The sequence below is a fragment of the Panthera uncia genome, chromosome B4, assembly GCF_023721935.1.
Source record: "Panthera uncia isolate 11264 chromosome B4, Puncia_PCG_1.0, whole genome shotgun sequence".
In the NCBI taxonomy this organism is placed as follows: domain Eukaryota; kingdom Metazoa; phylum Chordata; class Mammalia; order Carnivora; family Felidae; genus Panthera; species Panthera uncia.
Genome location: NC_064809.1, coordinates 113,863,486 through 113,877,879, shown reverse-complemented (window position 1 = coordinate 113,877,879; position 14,394 = coordinate 113,863,486). Strand labels below are relative to the sequence as shown.

At 39.3% G+C, this 14,394-nt stretch overlaps 1 protein-coding gene across 2 annotated transcripts in view; it reads left to right on the top strand.

The window, feature by feature from the left end:
- Nucleotides 1–14,394, top strand: part of LOC125920318 (uncharacterized protein C3orf20 homolog) — a 186,579-nt gene that overhangs the window by 76,424 nt on the left and 95,761 nt on the right. For both annotated transcript variants that reach the window (XM_049627470.1, XM_049627471.1), the window contains exons 12-13: nt 2,783–2,942; nt 4,839–5,082. In XM_049627470.1, coding sequence (XP_049483427.1) covers nt 2,783–2,942; nt 4,839–5,082 — 404 coding nt within the window. The remainder of the gene's footprint in view (nt 1–2,782; nt 2,943–4,838; nt 5,083–14,394) is intronic.

The following is a 14,394-nucleotide window of genomic DNA, read 5'->3' as shown; positions in this document are numbered from 1 at the left end:
GGGGCGCAGCGAGAGAGAGGGAGACACAGAATCTGAAGCAGGCTCCAGGCTCTGAGCTGTGGGCACAGAGCCCAATGCGGGGCCCAAACTCATGAGTCGTGAGATCACAACCTGAGCAGAAGTTAGACGCTTAACCAACTGAGCCACCCTGGTGCCCCACAATCTCATATATTTTAAAGTGTTTATATTTTAATATATCTTGCTCCCCTTTAAGTACCTCAAATGCATATTTATAACACTAAGCAAAATATTCTCAAGTTATTAATTTTTGTAAAGCAAATTAAATTGGGGGGAATCTCAAGTTCTCTTAAATATTCTAATTATATTTTGAACTTAGTCAAATTATCTTCAACTTTAAAACTTAATAATCACAAGTCTAAAATCAGTTGATTCAATTTAAATTGAAAGCCCAAGAGTCACCTTAGATTCCCTAATTTACCAAAATTTCTTTAATATTTCAAATGTAACAAATACACAATATTATCCCAATGATTCAAAATTCACTTATACACATTAAAGTTTCAACATTGTCAGATTACTTTATCTCTCTATTTGAATTCTAAACTTTTCTAGGGATTATTTAATCCACCAAATTTTTGAGACTGATACTCAGGACCTAAGACATGTTTTCAGGTAATTTTTATCAACATCTCAGATGGATTCTCTCAGTCCTTTTTAGAGTCATTATAACAAGGGAGTTCAAGCCTGAGCCCTTCAGATAGAGTTGATTTTTCCCAGGTTCAAATTAAAATCTCAACTTTATTATCTGATTTCTGTAGACCAAATTTCTTAAAACTCTTGCTCCCCACTTCATTAAATTCTTCATGTCATTGAATTCTGTACTTTCTTCAAATTCTTCCTGGATAAAGGGCAGCTGGGGTACTCAATCAGTCAAGCGTCCAACTTTGGCTCAAATCATGATCTCATGGTTTGTGGGTTCAAGCCCCATGTCAGGCTCTGTGCAGACAGTTCAGAGCCTGGAGCCTGTTTCAGATGCTGTATCTCCCTCCCTCTCTGCCCTTCCCCTCTCATGCTCTGTTTCTCTGTCTCCCTCAAAAATAAACATTTAAAAAAACAAATTCTTCCTAGGTTCTGCTCATGTTTCATATCTTCATCAGGCTTGTTATAACACACTAAAATTAAGCAAATGACAACTGGATAATGAGTTAGGTATACAATTATGTACATATTTTATATGTAAATATGAAAATGTCCATATAATTATGTATACTTAATTAATATATATATAACTGAGTTATCAACAATTTTCCTAGTCACATAAGCTCATCCAAACCTAAGTAACTATATACCCAATTATTGTGAAAAGATCACATATACTTCTCACTATAACTATATATTTTAAAGTCTAATAGCCTCATGATATACTTCTTTGAAACTTTCTTCTGCTAATTAGAAACTCAATGTTACAAATGTTAAATTTCCTACTTAAGCTTTTGTAACTTTCTGTGCTTCTAACCATGCCCTTGTGCTGTGTTGTAATTGTTTTGTTTTCATTTTAATATAGCTGACACACAATGTTACATTATTTTCAGAGGTACAACATAGTGATTCAACTTCTCTATACCTTATGCTATGCTCACCACAAGTGTAGCTACCATCTGTTACCATACAACCCTGTAACAATATCATTGACTATATTCCTTATGCTGTGCCATTTGTTCCTGTGACTGACTCATTCCATAACTGAAAACCTGTATCTCCCACTCCCCTTTACCCACTTTGCTCCTCCCCCACCCCCTTCTCTCTGGCAGTCTTCAGTTTGTTCTCTGTATCCATAGGTCTGATTCTACTTTTTGTTTGTTTATTCATTTGCTTTGTTTTTAGATTTATTTTTTTTTTAATTTTTGTAAAATTTATTTATGTGAGAGACAAAGAGAGAGTATGAGCAGGGGAGGGGCAGACAGAGATGGAGACACAGAATTCGAAGCAGGCTACAGGCTCCAAGCTGTCAGCACAGAGCCTGACGTAGGGCTCGAACTCACAAACTGCGAGATCATGACCTGAGACAAAGTCGGACACTTAACCGACTGAGCCACCCAGGCGCCCCTGTCTTTAGATTTCATATATAAGCAAACCGTATGGTATTTGTCTTTCTCTGTCTAACTTATTTCACTTAGCATAATATTCTCTAGGTCCATTCATTTTGTTGCAAATGGCAAGATCTCATCTTTTTTTATGGCTTCATAATATTCCATCATGAATATTATCACATCTTCTTTATCCATCCATCTATTGATGGACACTTAGGTTGCTTACATATGTTGGCTATTGTAAATAATGCTGTAATAAACATAGGGGTACATATATCTTTTTGAATTGTGTTTCTATTTCTTTGGGTAAATACCCCATGGTGGAATTATTGGATCATATGATATTTCTATTTTTTTAATTGCAATCATTTACCCATCTACTTCTTCCACAGACTGTGACCTCCTTGAGGATAGGGAGTATGGCTTTTTCTTACCCATTTTTTGGTGTGATAAAATATACATTACATAAAACTTAAACCATAAAATTTTAACCATTTTAAGTGCATAATTCAGTGGCATGAAGTATACTAACAAGGGAACATGACTTATATGTATCTGTAATCCCAGTTTCTGGCACAGTGCCTGATTGTAAATGTTACTTGATAAACATTTGTTGGACAAGCTATTGAATGATGAATAAATAAATGAACAAATGAATGAATTAATGTTTTATAACCATATAGTAAGTGTCTATATGAATTATACTATATGTGTAATTTCCTGTTTTGAAGCCTTCAAGTTTAACAGACACAATGAAAATAGCTACATTTGATCCCATAATGGACATAAGCCCTATGTCTGACATCACAACAGTTATTAAATTAAGAAGACTGCAGAAAAAGGTCAAGCACATCCTACTTCACTGGCTGGATTACTACAGATTTGCTTTAGGTCAGTTATGGAATCCACTGAATTGCTCCATATAACCTGTTCCTATCATTCAGACTTCCAGAGGATCAACATTTGAATGCCTCTTCCTTCCATGGTTCCTAAGGTAGTAAGTTTGTAAACTGTAAAGCACTACACATATAGATTCTTATCTCGGGTCCAGGTGATTAGCCATAGCAAGAAAATCAAAGGAGCTGACCTTAATTTTATTTCCTTTTTCTTTTTAGAGAAGATCATCTATTTGATCACTTCTGTATTTTCACAAGGGAAGGTGCTTTCATATTCATATTTTGGATCAGAAAATACTCTTACTCATCAACCACCATAGTTCAGTCTCCCCACCAAAGCCTCAGTCCTTGCTAATGTCTTCTGTTCATTTGTTGTGTTGAGAAGAAGCCTGTGTACTCCATTAGAATGTACTGTTGTAATGTCAACTCATAGCTGGTGTTTGATTACAGAGTCAGGTCACAGCCAATTCTCGTTATTCACAGTAGCTGGGTTCTATAAAATCTCTACAAACACTGAATTAGCCAATCTTGAACCATTGCTCCTAGGATAAACACAGGATGAGGTTCCTTTGAGCCTCTGGTCACAGTATTTTTGTCAGCCTATCATTATGTAACCTTATTTTATGTGTGTCTGTCTGAAGACACCTTATTTAATATATTTTCTTGATACATTAACATTGAACTCATGGCCAATAGCACTATAACTCATGCCTGAGCTAAGCTTATTTACCACATGTATATTCTCTATGAGGCCTATCATAGCCTTCTTGCCACTGGAATGCTGTCTTGCACTTTGGAATGATTACACCTGCAGTCCATTTTAAATAGCAAAATCACCAACAAAAAGTGCAAAAATGCAAGAACATTGGCACTGAATAGACCACGTAAAGGACACTTGCTTACAGCGTGAGAGTGGAAGCAAGAAGGCAGAGCATCACCTTGTTCAAGCTCAACTGGGAAAATGCAAGATACAACTTAAGTTTTGCTTAGCTGTATACATCAACAAGTGACTGTGAAAGTGCCGCAGGTATTGATTTAGGGTTACAAATAAACTTTAGCAAGTAGGCAGATTCATAAGCACAGAATCTGTGAATAATGAGGATTGAATGTAAGCTACATCCAAAAAGTAAGCTCCTCCATTTGAGGAAATAATTTGCTAGTCATTATTATATATAGTAGAGTTTCCCAAAGGATTTGCCACAAATGTTTTACACAGGTACTAAGAAGTGGATATCCTCAGCCCTTAGGGCAGTGGCTGGGCTGGGGTGATTGAGCCCCCTGGGTAGTTGATTCCACCTGCCATGCCATGTTTACCACAATGTGCCATACCAATACATTGTATTTTCTCTTTTATATCATATTTCCTGTGATAAGAATCTACACGTATAGGGGTCAACAGTTTACAATTTTCTGTGTGACTTTAAAAAAAAAGTCTAGGAAGCACTGGTCTATTGCATGGTCAAAGCACAGTCTTCAAAATTAAACAGATCTGTTCAAAGCCTGGTTCTGGCTTTTTCTAGCTGAGTGTATGTGGACTTATCTGTGATATCATGAAAATAAGAGTACTTACCTCAAGAGGGAACTTATTTCAGTCGAATAGTGCATTTAAAGTGTTTGGCACATTATCTGGCACAAGATAAGCACAGACAATCAAACTCCCATGGATTAGATTTGTTGATAACCTAGACATTTTTCTGATTACATAGATGCTATGTATCCCCTGGGCAACCAAGAAGTACATTTAAAGTAAGAGAAACAACAGAAAGGCCCTTCTGTAAATGGATGAAGGATCATCCAGATTATTGAAGCCAGTTTAACCCATACAGCTCAGCATACACATACCCTGGTCCACTAAAGGTTTTCAGTGATGTATATTCTGTTTACATTTCAGGAATTGAATCCCTGTACATTTGCAAAATACCCAAGTCTCCACAAAAAGTGATCAAGAAACAAAAAGTGATCAAGAAACAAAAAGAAACATCAGCAAAATTTCCTCTGAAACAAAGTACAAAGGAAAAAGATGAGAATAAGGAGTATCTTCAATACCAAAATACCTTCCTAAAACTGAAAGGTATCTTTCAGCCTTCGCCTCTCTATTGCATCCGGAAGACCCCAGTCAGCAATCAGTACCTCAGGTACCAGCCTCATTTGTCTTAACTCATAGTCCAGGTTATGTTTGAAAGAGCTTCAGATGGATGTCATTCAGTCCACCTTCAAATGCTGAGCAAGACCTGTTAAATTGCTTCACACAAGAGTTCTTTCTAAGCAGGGTGGGTTAAGCTGTTGCCACTTACATGCTATCAGTGAAACGTTTTTCCTAAACGTGGGACACGTTTATATGTCTAGATTCAAGCATTTGAGTTTTCTCCACCCTGCTGCCCTAGAGGCTGCCCACTTAGTAGAGGAATTTGAATCTATCAGGAATCAAGACTCAGTTTGTTTTCACCTCTTTGGTGAGTACATGTTTAAAACCTGACCCTATATTTGGGTTGAAAACTCTTGACTCTCTGTGTGGTGATGGTAAATGAGGGCCAGGAGTTACTGCTTCCCTTGCTGTCTCATGCAGTTCTCCTGAGAGAAATGTGCCCTTGTTTTCTTCATCAACATAAAAAGCCAGGTTCTCTTTGCATCTGTATCTCTGGGACTAGCTGCCAAATAGGGATGCTTCTCACCTCAGGTGGAAAAGGCCCAGCCATCACCTCCATCCAGGTCCAGGTGGCAGGGGAGAGGGGAGGGCTTGTTGGAGGAGTGGGCTGGTCTCTATACTGGAATCTACACTGGGTGGCAGCCTTTGGAAGCCACAGGAGAAGCCGCCTCCCCTACCACCGAGTGAATTGCAGGCCAGCTAGGCTGATAATCTGCCAAGATGGCCAGGAGCTGAAAATCCCTAGGGTTCCCAATCCTAATATTGCTTCAGTACGTTATTGAAAACAATAAATTTAAAGAAAAGTGGCAATGGGGCACCTAGGTGGCTCAATTGGTTGGGTGTCTGACTTTGGCTCATGTCATGATCTCACAGTTTGTGGGTTCAAGCCCCACATTGGACTAGAGCCTGCTTCAGAATCTGTGTCTCCCTCTCTCTCTCTCTCTGCCCCTCCACCCCCTCAAAAATAAACACTATTTAAAAAAAAATAAAGAAAAGTGGCAAATACCATGAGGGGGACATTTCTTGTATTTGCAGCATTGTTAGCAGACTTCACGAGTGCCACTAAGCAAGCCATGCTGCCTGACACCTGGGCACGGAATGAATTCATTCTACCAAACACTGTCATCTGCCACCTATAGGCATGTGGGCAATCAGCAATACAAAGACTTGGTCCTTGTCCTCCAAAAACTTCAAAGTATTAATTTGTACCACTAATCAATGGAAACTAAGGAAGAAAGTGCTACCAGAGCAGTAGAGATAGAATGCTGGTTTTGTGGAGGGAGAGATTTTTTTAAAGGACTTTCTCCAGGAGACTTTGAATAGGGTCTGGAGTGATGGGGAGAATTTGGATATGCAAGTAGGGAGAGATGGTACTCTAGGGGGAGAGACATGTTATAAGGACAGTGATGGTACTGATAATGTCAGGAATGGTTAACATTTACTGAGCACTCACTATACAGTAAGTACCATGCAAAACACTGTACTTGCCGGATTTAACTCTCATGACACACCTAAGGAGTAAAATTGTAATTAATCCCATGCCGCCATCTCCACCCCTCAAAGACACAGCTAGCGAGCAGGAGAGCAGAAATTTGACCAAAGGCATGTAGAGAGGACAGTGCAGGCAAATCGAGGAATGCTGAGCACTTTGGTTTTGCTCGTGCTTCAGGTGTGGAAGATAGGATAAGCAGGATTGGGGCTAGATCACAGAGGGTCTTGACCCCATGCCAGAACTGGGTATAAATAGCAAAATTAAGTAAATGCTTTAAAATCTGCAGTGATGCAGCAAGCAGACACTATGTGAGGTAGGTCTAAAATGTTTGTTTAGACTTTCAAATTTGCTGTGAAAAGTCAAAACATAATCATTTCACATTTAAATGTAGAATTATTTTTATGGCTCAGTTATATGTTGCAATGGCATCTGAAGAGATTAATATTAATTTAATAAAGACCCCATTTATTTCTGTAAAAACTTAATGGAAACTTTTAAATCTGTCGTTGAACTCTAAATCCTGAAATAAAAAAGCCTAAAGGCTTAAGCACTGTGCATGAGAAAATCCGTGTTATTATGTCCATCACTTCTACATATGGTTTCCATGCTCCAATTCAATTTCCAGCCAAATCCTGTGCATGGAGGACAGGCTGACACCTGGCAGAGGGAATACAGCATAATGTCCTGATAACACATTAGCAGAGTGTACAAGCTATGAGACTTTGGTAATCACATACCTCTCTAAGCCTCTGTTTTTCTATCCATAGAATGGAGGTAATAATACCTACTTCACAAGATTGTGAAAGACTTAAAGTTAAGAATACACATACTCAACACACACTCAATACACAGATACACACACATCACAGAAAGAGAGAGGAAAAACGTTCCACTCAAGATGAGCCTAGAATCCAAAATTCCAAAACATATCAAAAAAGCTAATTCTGGGACGCCTGTGGGGTTCAGTCAGTTGGGCATCTGATTCTTGATTTCAGCTCAGGTCATGGATCCGGGAACATAGGACGAATCCCCCTGTTAGGCTCTGCGCTGAGCATGAAACCTGCTTGGGATTCTCTCTCTCTCTCTCTCTCTCTCTCTCTCTCTCTCTCTCTCTCAAATTAAAAAAAAAAAATTTTTTTAAAGAAAGCTAATTCTAACAAAGACAATCCAAAAATCAATAGTCAAAAGATGGATTCAATCTAGACAAAATTAAAATAATAGAGCAAATCTATAAAGTACTTAAGAACAGGTACGTTTAGAATCCTCAGGGTGAGTAACGATGGAATAAATAATTGAAAAAAAGAATTCGAAGACATTCAGTTAAGATATAGTGTATTGAACACACTCAGGTTTACTTCAACTTTGCTAAAACCTTACTATAATGACTGTAAAAACCTCTAAGGCCTATTACATTACGTGTTATGTTAATTAGAATGCTTTCTTTGGGGGCAAGTAACAGAGAATGCAACTCAAACAAGGACACTTATTACACATTTGTAAATTGAGAGGTAGAGCTACAAGGGAGGCATTGGGCCACTCCATCCCCCTTTCCCTCATTTGTGCATCAGCTTAGTCTGTGAGCAGGAAAAAGATGCTCGAACAGTTTCAGGCTTCATATCTACTCAGAACAACCACCATGGAAGAGAGGGGGACTTTGTTCCCAGCACTCCAAACAAAAGGCCTGGGATAAACTATGTCTGGTGTCACATGTTTCTGACCTTCTTCCCAGTGGCCATGGCTGGATAAATGAAAAAAGTCTCACTGCCCTAAACCATCCAGGGCCCATCCTTGGAGCTTAGCATGGGGTCAGCTGGTCCAGAGGCAGCTGGGCTACAAAAGGGACAGGCAGATATTAAATAAACTTGGGGTCTTATTAGGAAGGTTGAAGATGAAAATGACTCCTGGTATTCAACTAAAAAAAAATTGTTCACTAATGTCCACCACAAATGTCATGATTTAAAACGTAGCCTTGGGTGGCTCCGTCGGTTAAGCGTCTGACTCTTGATTTCAGCTCAGGTCATGATCTCACAGTTCCCTGAGTTCAAGCCCCACATCAGACTCTGCACTGACAGCACGGAGTCTGCTTGGGATTCTGTCTCCCTCTCTCTCTGCCCCTCCCCTGCTCTCTCTCTCAAAAATAAACTTTTAAAATATCTTTAAAAAAATAAATAAAATATACATTTTCTGCAAAATTAGAGACAAAGCATAAAAAGTTAGGGAAAGGACGTATTAATATTAGTGCACTTATAAACTGTCATTCATACAGACTGCTACAGTAGGTAAACCTACAGTGGAACAGTGCTTATATGCTGCCTCACGCTGTAGCCGATTTCATCTCTTTTGTCAAACAGCACTTATGCAGACAGTGCTCAAAGTAAGTTCTGGAGTTGAATTCCATTTTAATTTATAGACTGCTTTAGCTTTAGCAGCATTCTATGCAAAATACTGCACTATGTTGCACAGGTACTACTCCACTCATATTTAAAATTTTGTTCTTAGGGGCGCCTGGGTGGCTCAGTCGGTTGAGCGGCCGACTTCGGCTCAGGTCACGATCTCGCCCTCCGTGAGTTCGAGCCCCACGTCGGGCTCTGGGCTGATGGCTCAGAGCCTGGAGCCTGCTTCCGATTCTGTGTCTCCCCCTCTCTCTGCCCCTCCCCCGTTCATGCTCTGTCTCTCTCTATCTTAAAAGTAAATAAAAGCGTTAAAAAAAAAAATTTTTTTTAATAAAATAAAATTTTGTTCTTAGAGCGCCTGGGTGGCTCAGTTGGTTAAGTGTCTGACTTTGGCTCAGGTCATGATCTCGCGGTTCATGAGTTCAAGCCCCACATCAGACTCTGCTGTTAGCAGGGAGATTGGATCCTCTGTGTCCCTCCTTCTCTGCCCCTCCTTTGTCTGCTCACTCTCTCAAAAATAAACACCTAAGGGCCACCTGGGTGGCTCAGTTGGTTAAGCAACCAGCGCTTGACTTCAGCTCAGGTCATGATCTCAGGGTTCCTGAGATCAAGCCCTGCTTTGGGCTCTGTCCTGACAGTGTGGAGCCTGCTTGGGATTCTCTCTCTCTGTGTCCCCCCACCCCCAACTCATGTGTTCTGTCTTTCTTGCTCATAATTAATAAATAAACTTTAAAATTCGGTTCTTACTCTTTGAAGCACATTGCATACTTTCCTGATAAGATGGATGGTCCTGTAGACAAAGGGATATGTAAACTTACTCCTGTAGTTCAACCCCATCAGTAATGACTGTGAACCACACTGTAAAGGATATAGCAACTTGCTTGTGCTTAACAGGAGAAATTAGAGCTAGAATGTGACTCTATGGGGACTTTATAGGTTTGTTAATTGACCTATAGCTATACCTTAATGCGTTTGTGTATTTTTTCATTTCTTTCAGCATTTCGGGACATCCAAACATTACTATACTACCAGCATTTTCCTGTGCATTAAACTCTGCATGTGAAACCTTAACAGTTACTAAAGTTTATAAATACACACATTTAAAAAATTTAAATGGATGTATTTTTTTAATCTGTTTACTCCTCTTTTCAGCTTTATTCAATAAATTACTATCTGATGGTTGCATTGGCGATTACAACTTCAAATGTGCATCATGATAGAAAGTGCCGACTTATTGGAAGGGAATGGAAAGACAAAGTTACCACGAGGAAGGCCCAGAAACCATGTGCTAGAAAGAAATCAGTTCAGTCCTCTAAGAATTGGGTCTGTGGGCTAGCTAAAATAGAAATAAGCTTGTCAAAAAGTAAGGGAAATTACTAAGACTCTCAATATATCAACAGATATAGAGAGCCAATCTGAATTTCTTAAGCATAAAATAAGATAATATGTATCTCTCACTGACAGCTGGTTTATGTTAACTCTCACTGGTTTATGTTAACTGCCTCACATTGGGGAGTTACGGGGTGGTAGAGAGTGCTAAAACCTTGACGCGTGCGCATGTGTGTGTGTGTGTGTGTGTGTGTGTACCCCTCCCTGCCTAGTGGGTTTTCAGTGGCCAACACTCAGAAACCCAAGGCCTCACATTCATAATCAAGTCCAATAATGGTGGGGTGGTGTCCTGCCCCATGAATATTAGGAATATGAGCAGACCAAGTCTCCAGGCCAGCAAGCAGCTTGGTTGGTAGTCACACTAGCTGACACATTAGAATTAATCAGGGATGCTCAGAATGCCTCTTCAGAGCCTCTGATGTTGGTATGCTCTGTGTTCACCTGTTATAGGGTCCTTGTAGGTGAAGCTGGGGATGAAGGAATAAGTGATCATGTGAAAACAAGAGGGTGTTACTGGGTCTGGGAATTCTAGCAGCCTGTTCTTTACAGGATGGAGATCAGAACTTTAAATCCAAACACGCCTGAATTATTTGATGGTAACTCCCTGTCCTGCTCTCAGAGCTCTCTGCTACTGTCCAGCCACTTGCAAAGGTGGTATCGTTAGATCTCTTGTTACTCTTTAACACTCATATTGTATAGCAACTCATACGTGCTAAAAGTTTTTTTTTTTTTAATCATTGTGTTCTTTGAGGTATAAGGTAGCTAACTGTAGAAATAGCATTAATACATTTGAAGAAGAAAAACAAAGTGAAAGGATTTGCCTGACCAGATTTCAAGGCCTTTTAGGAAGTGATAGTAACAAAGATATTGTGGTATGGGCATCAGACTTGTTAGATCAATGCAACAGAATAGAGAGCCCCAGTTCAGACCCAGACACATATGGAAATTTGATATACAATAGAGATAGCAATACAAACCAGTGAGGAAAGAATGGATTATTCAATCAATGGTGGTGGGACAATTGGTTATCTACCTACTTACCTATCTTATATTCCTACTACCCATCATAAACTCCAAGCAGATTAAAGAGCTAAATATGAAAAGCCAAATAATAAAATATTTAGAAGAAAACATAAGGAGGATGTTTTTATCACCTTGAGATAGAAAATAAATTCTTTTTTTATATGTTTATTTTTGAGAGAGAGAGTGTAAGTGTGGGATGGGCAGAGAGAGGGGGACAGACGATCTGAAGTGGGCTCTGTGCTGACAGCAGGGAGCCCGATGTGGGGCTCAGACTCAATAAACAAACTGTGAGATCATGACCTAAGCCAAAGTCAGGGGCTTAACCAACTGAGCCACCCGGGCGCAGGAAAATAAATTCTTAAACCAAACACACAAAAAAACACAAAAATTAGGGAGAGGGATGATAAGTTTAACTACATTAAAATGAAAGTCTTATGTACAAAAGAAGGAAATGTACAAAAATTTCACTGTAGCAGTTTGTAACAGTTAAAAATAGGAAACTACCTAAATGTCCATAACCAAGAGGATATTTAAATTTTTTGTTGTGGACAACTGCCATTTGTTTTGACCATCCAGCCTCTGAAACAACTTTCTATCTTTGAGAACTCCTCTACTTGCCAAAGTGGAGCACACTTCCAGTATAGATGACCACAATGCCAGATTTTTGCTTTCTCAGTTCCCTCTGAAACTGGGCCCTAGGCACATGACCCAGTTTCTACCAATCCGATGAACCTGGCCCAGATTTCCATGCAGCTGCAGGGGCTGCCCAGACCCTCCAGGCAGGAAGGGGCATCAGCTCTACATGGCTCCCAGAGGCTGTGCCGGCTATTGTTCTCAGGACAGTGTTCTGGGTCAGCAGGATCCACCAGCAGAGTCAGCCCAGCAGCTGTGGCTGTGGTGTCCGAACTGGACAAGTTCTACAGCACGACTGGGGACATTTTCCCTGGCAGTGGACCCTGCAAGCCTGATTCTTCCACCTTTCCAAAGATTTTCTAAGCTCTTTAGTGCATTCCTTTGTTTTTGTGCATTTGCTTAAATTGGCCAGTTTGTTTCTGCTGCTTGCAACTAAAACCCTAACCCTGATAGATTATGAATTATGATATATTTATGTAACATACATGGGAATGGCATACATCAAAATCAGAGTTAAAAGTTGAGTGAAATCAGGAGACGTCCTTGGGGCTATAAGTTGTATCTGAAATTATAATAATGAAAAAATATATATATATAGCAAATGTAGTAAAATACTAAGATTTGATAAAGCTTGGTGGTATGTACACAGCTGTTTGTTTTCTTTTTTTAGTATGTAAAGTGGTCTATGTGCACACACTGATATGCTTATATATAAACTTATACTATAATGAATACAGAAGCACTCAGATTCTAAAGGTTTCAGAGCAACAGTATTCTATTGAAATTTTTTGCCTCTCTTTCCAAAAAAAGAAGGTCCATTTCTGAGTTGGCCTGTTTCTAAATTCACTAGTAAACAATATGGCAGGAAAGGAGGGGAAAAAGACGTGACATTGAAAATAGGTTGGGTAGAACATGAAGGCAAGAACTGAAATAACATACTATATTTACATGTGTGGGTTTTATTATCACAAGGAAATATATAATCATCATTTCTCAGAAATGTGCTTCTACCAAGGGGAAGAATCAAGATATTTTGAAAAGCACAACTTCAAAAAACACCACTGGGCATTTATCACATTTACTAAGTTCCTCGGGTTCAGTGTAAAGAAAATGAAGCCAACATGGCACAGAAACAGACACTCAGATCAATGGAACAGAATACAGAACCCAGAAATGGACCCACAAACATATGGCCAACTAATCTTTGACAAAGCAGGAAAGAATATCCAATGAAAAAAGACAGTCTCTTGAGCAAGTGGTGCTGGGAAAACTGGACAGCGACATGCAGAAAAATGAACCTGGACCACTTTCTTACACACACACAAAAATAAACTCAAAATGGATGAAAGACCTCAATGTAAGACAGGAAGCCATCAAAATCCTTGAGGAGAAAGCAGGCAAAAACCTCTTTGACCTTGGGCACAGCAACTTCTTACTCAACATGTCTCTGGAGGCAAGGGAAACAAAAGCAAACCTGAACTATTGGGACCTCATCAAAATAAAAAGCTTCTGCACAGAGAAGAAAACAATCAGCAAAACTAAAAGGCAACCGATGGAATGGGAGAAGATATTTGCAAATGACATCTCAGATAAAGGGTTAGTATCCAAAATCTATAAAGAACTTATCCAACTCAACACCCAAAAAACAAATAATCCAGTGAAGAAATGGGCAAAAGACATGAATAGACACTTCTCCAAAAAAGACATCCAGATGGCCAACCAACACATGAAAAAATGCTCCACATCACTCATCATCAGGAAATACAAATCAAAACCACAATGAGATACCACCTTACACCTGTCAGAATAGCTAACATTAACAACTCAGGCAACAACAGATGTTAGTGAGGATGCGGAGAAAGAGGATCTCTTTTGCATTGCTGGTGGGAATGCAAACTGGTGCAGCCACTCTGGAAAACAGTACAGGGTTCCTCAAAAAGTTAAAAATAGAACTACCCTTTGACCCAGCAATTGCACTACTAAGTATTTATCCAAGGGATACAGGTATGCTGTTTCGAAGGGGCACATGCACCCCAATGTTTATAGCAGCACTATCAACAATAGCCAAGGTATGGAAAGAGCTCAAATATCCACTGATGGATAAATAGATAAAGAAGATGTGGCATATATATACAATGGAGTATTATTCGACAGTCAAAAAGAATGAAATCTTGCCATTTGCAACTATGTGGATGGAACTAGACAGGATTATGCTGAGCGAAATTAGTCAGAAAAAGACATAATATGACTTCACTCATATGAGGACTTTAAGACACAGAGCAGTTGAACACAAAGGAAGGGAAGCAAAAATAATATAAAAACAGGGTGGGGGACAAACATAAGAGACTCTTAAATACGGAGAACAAACAGG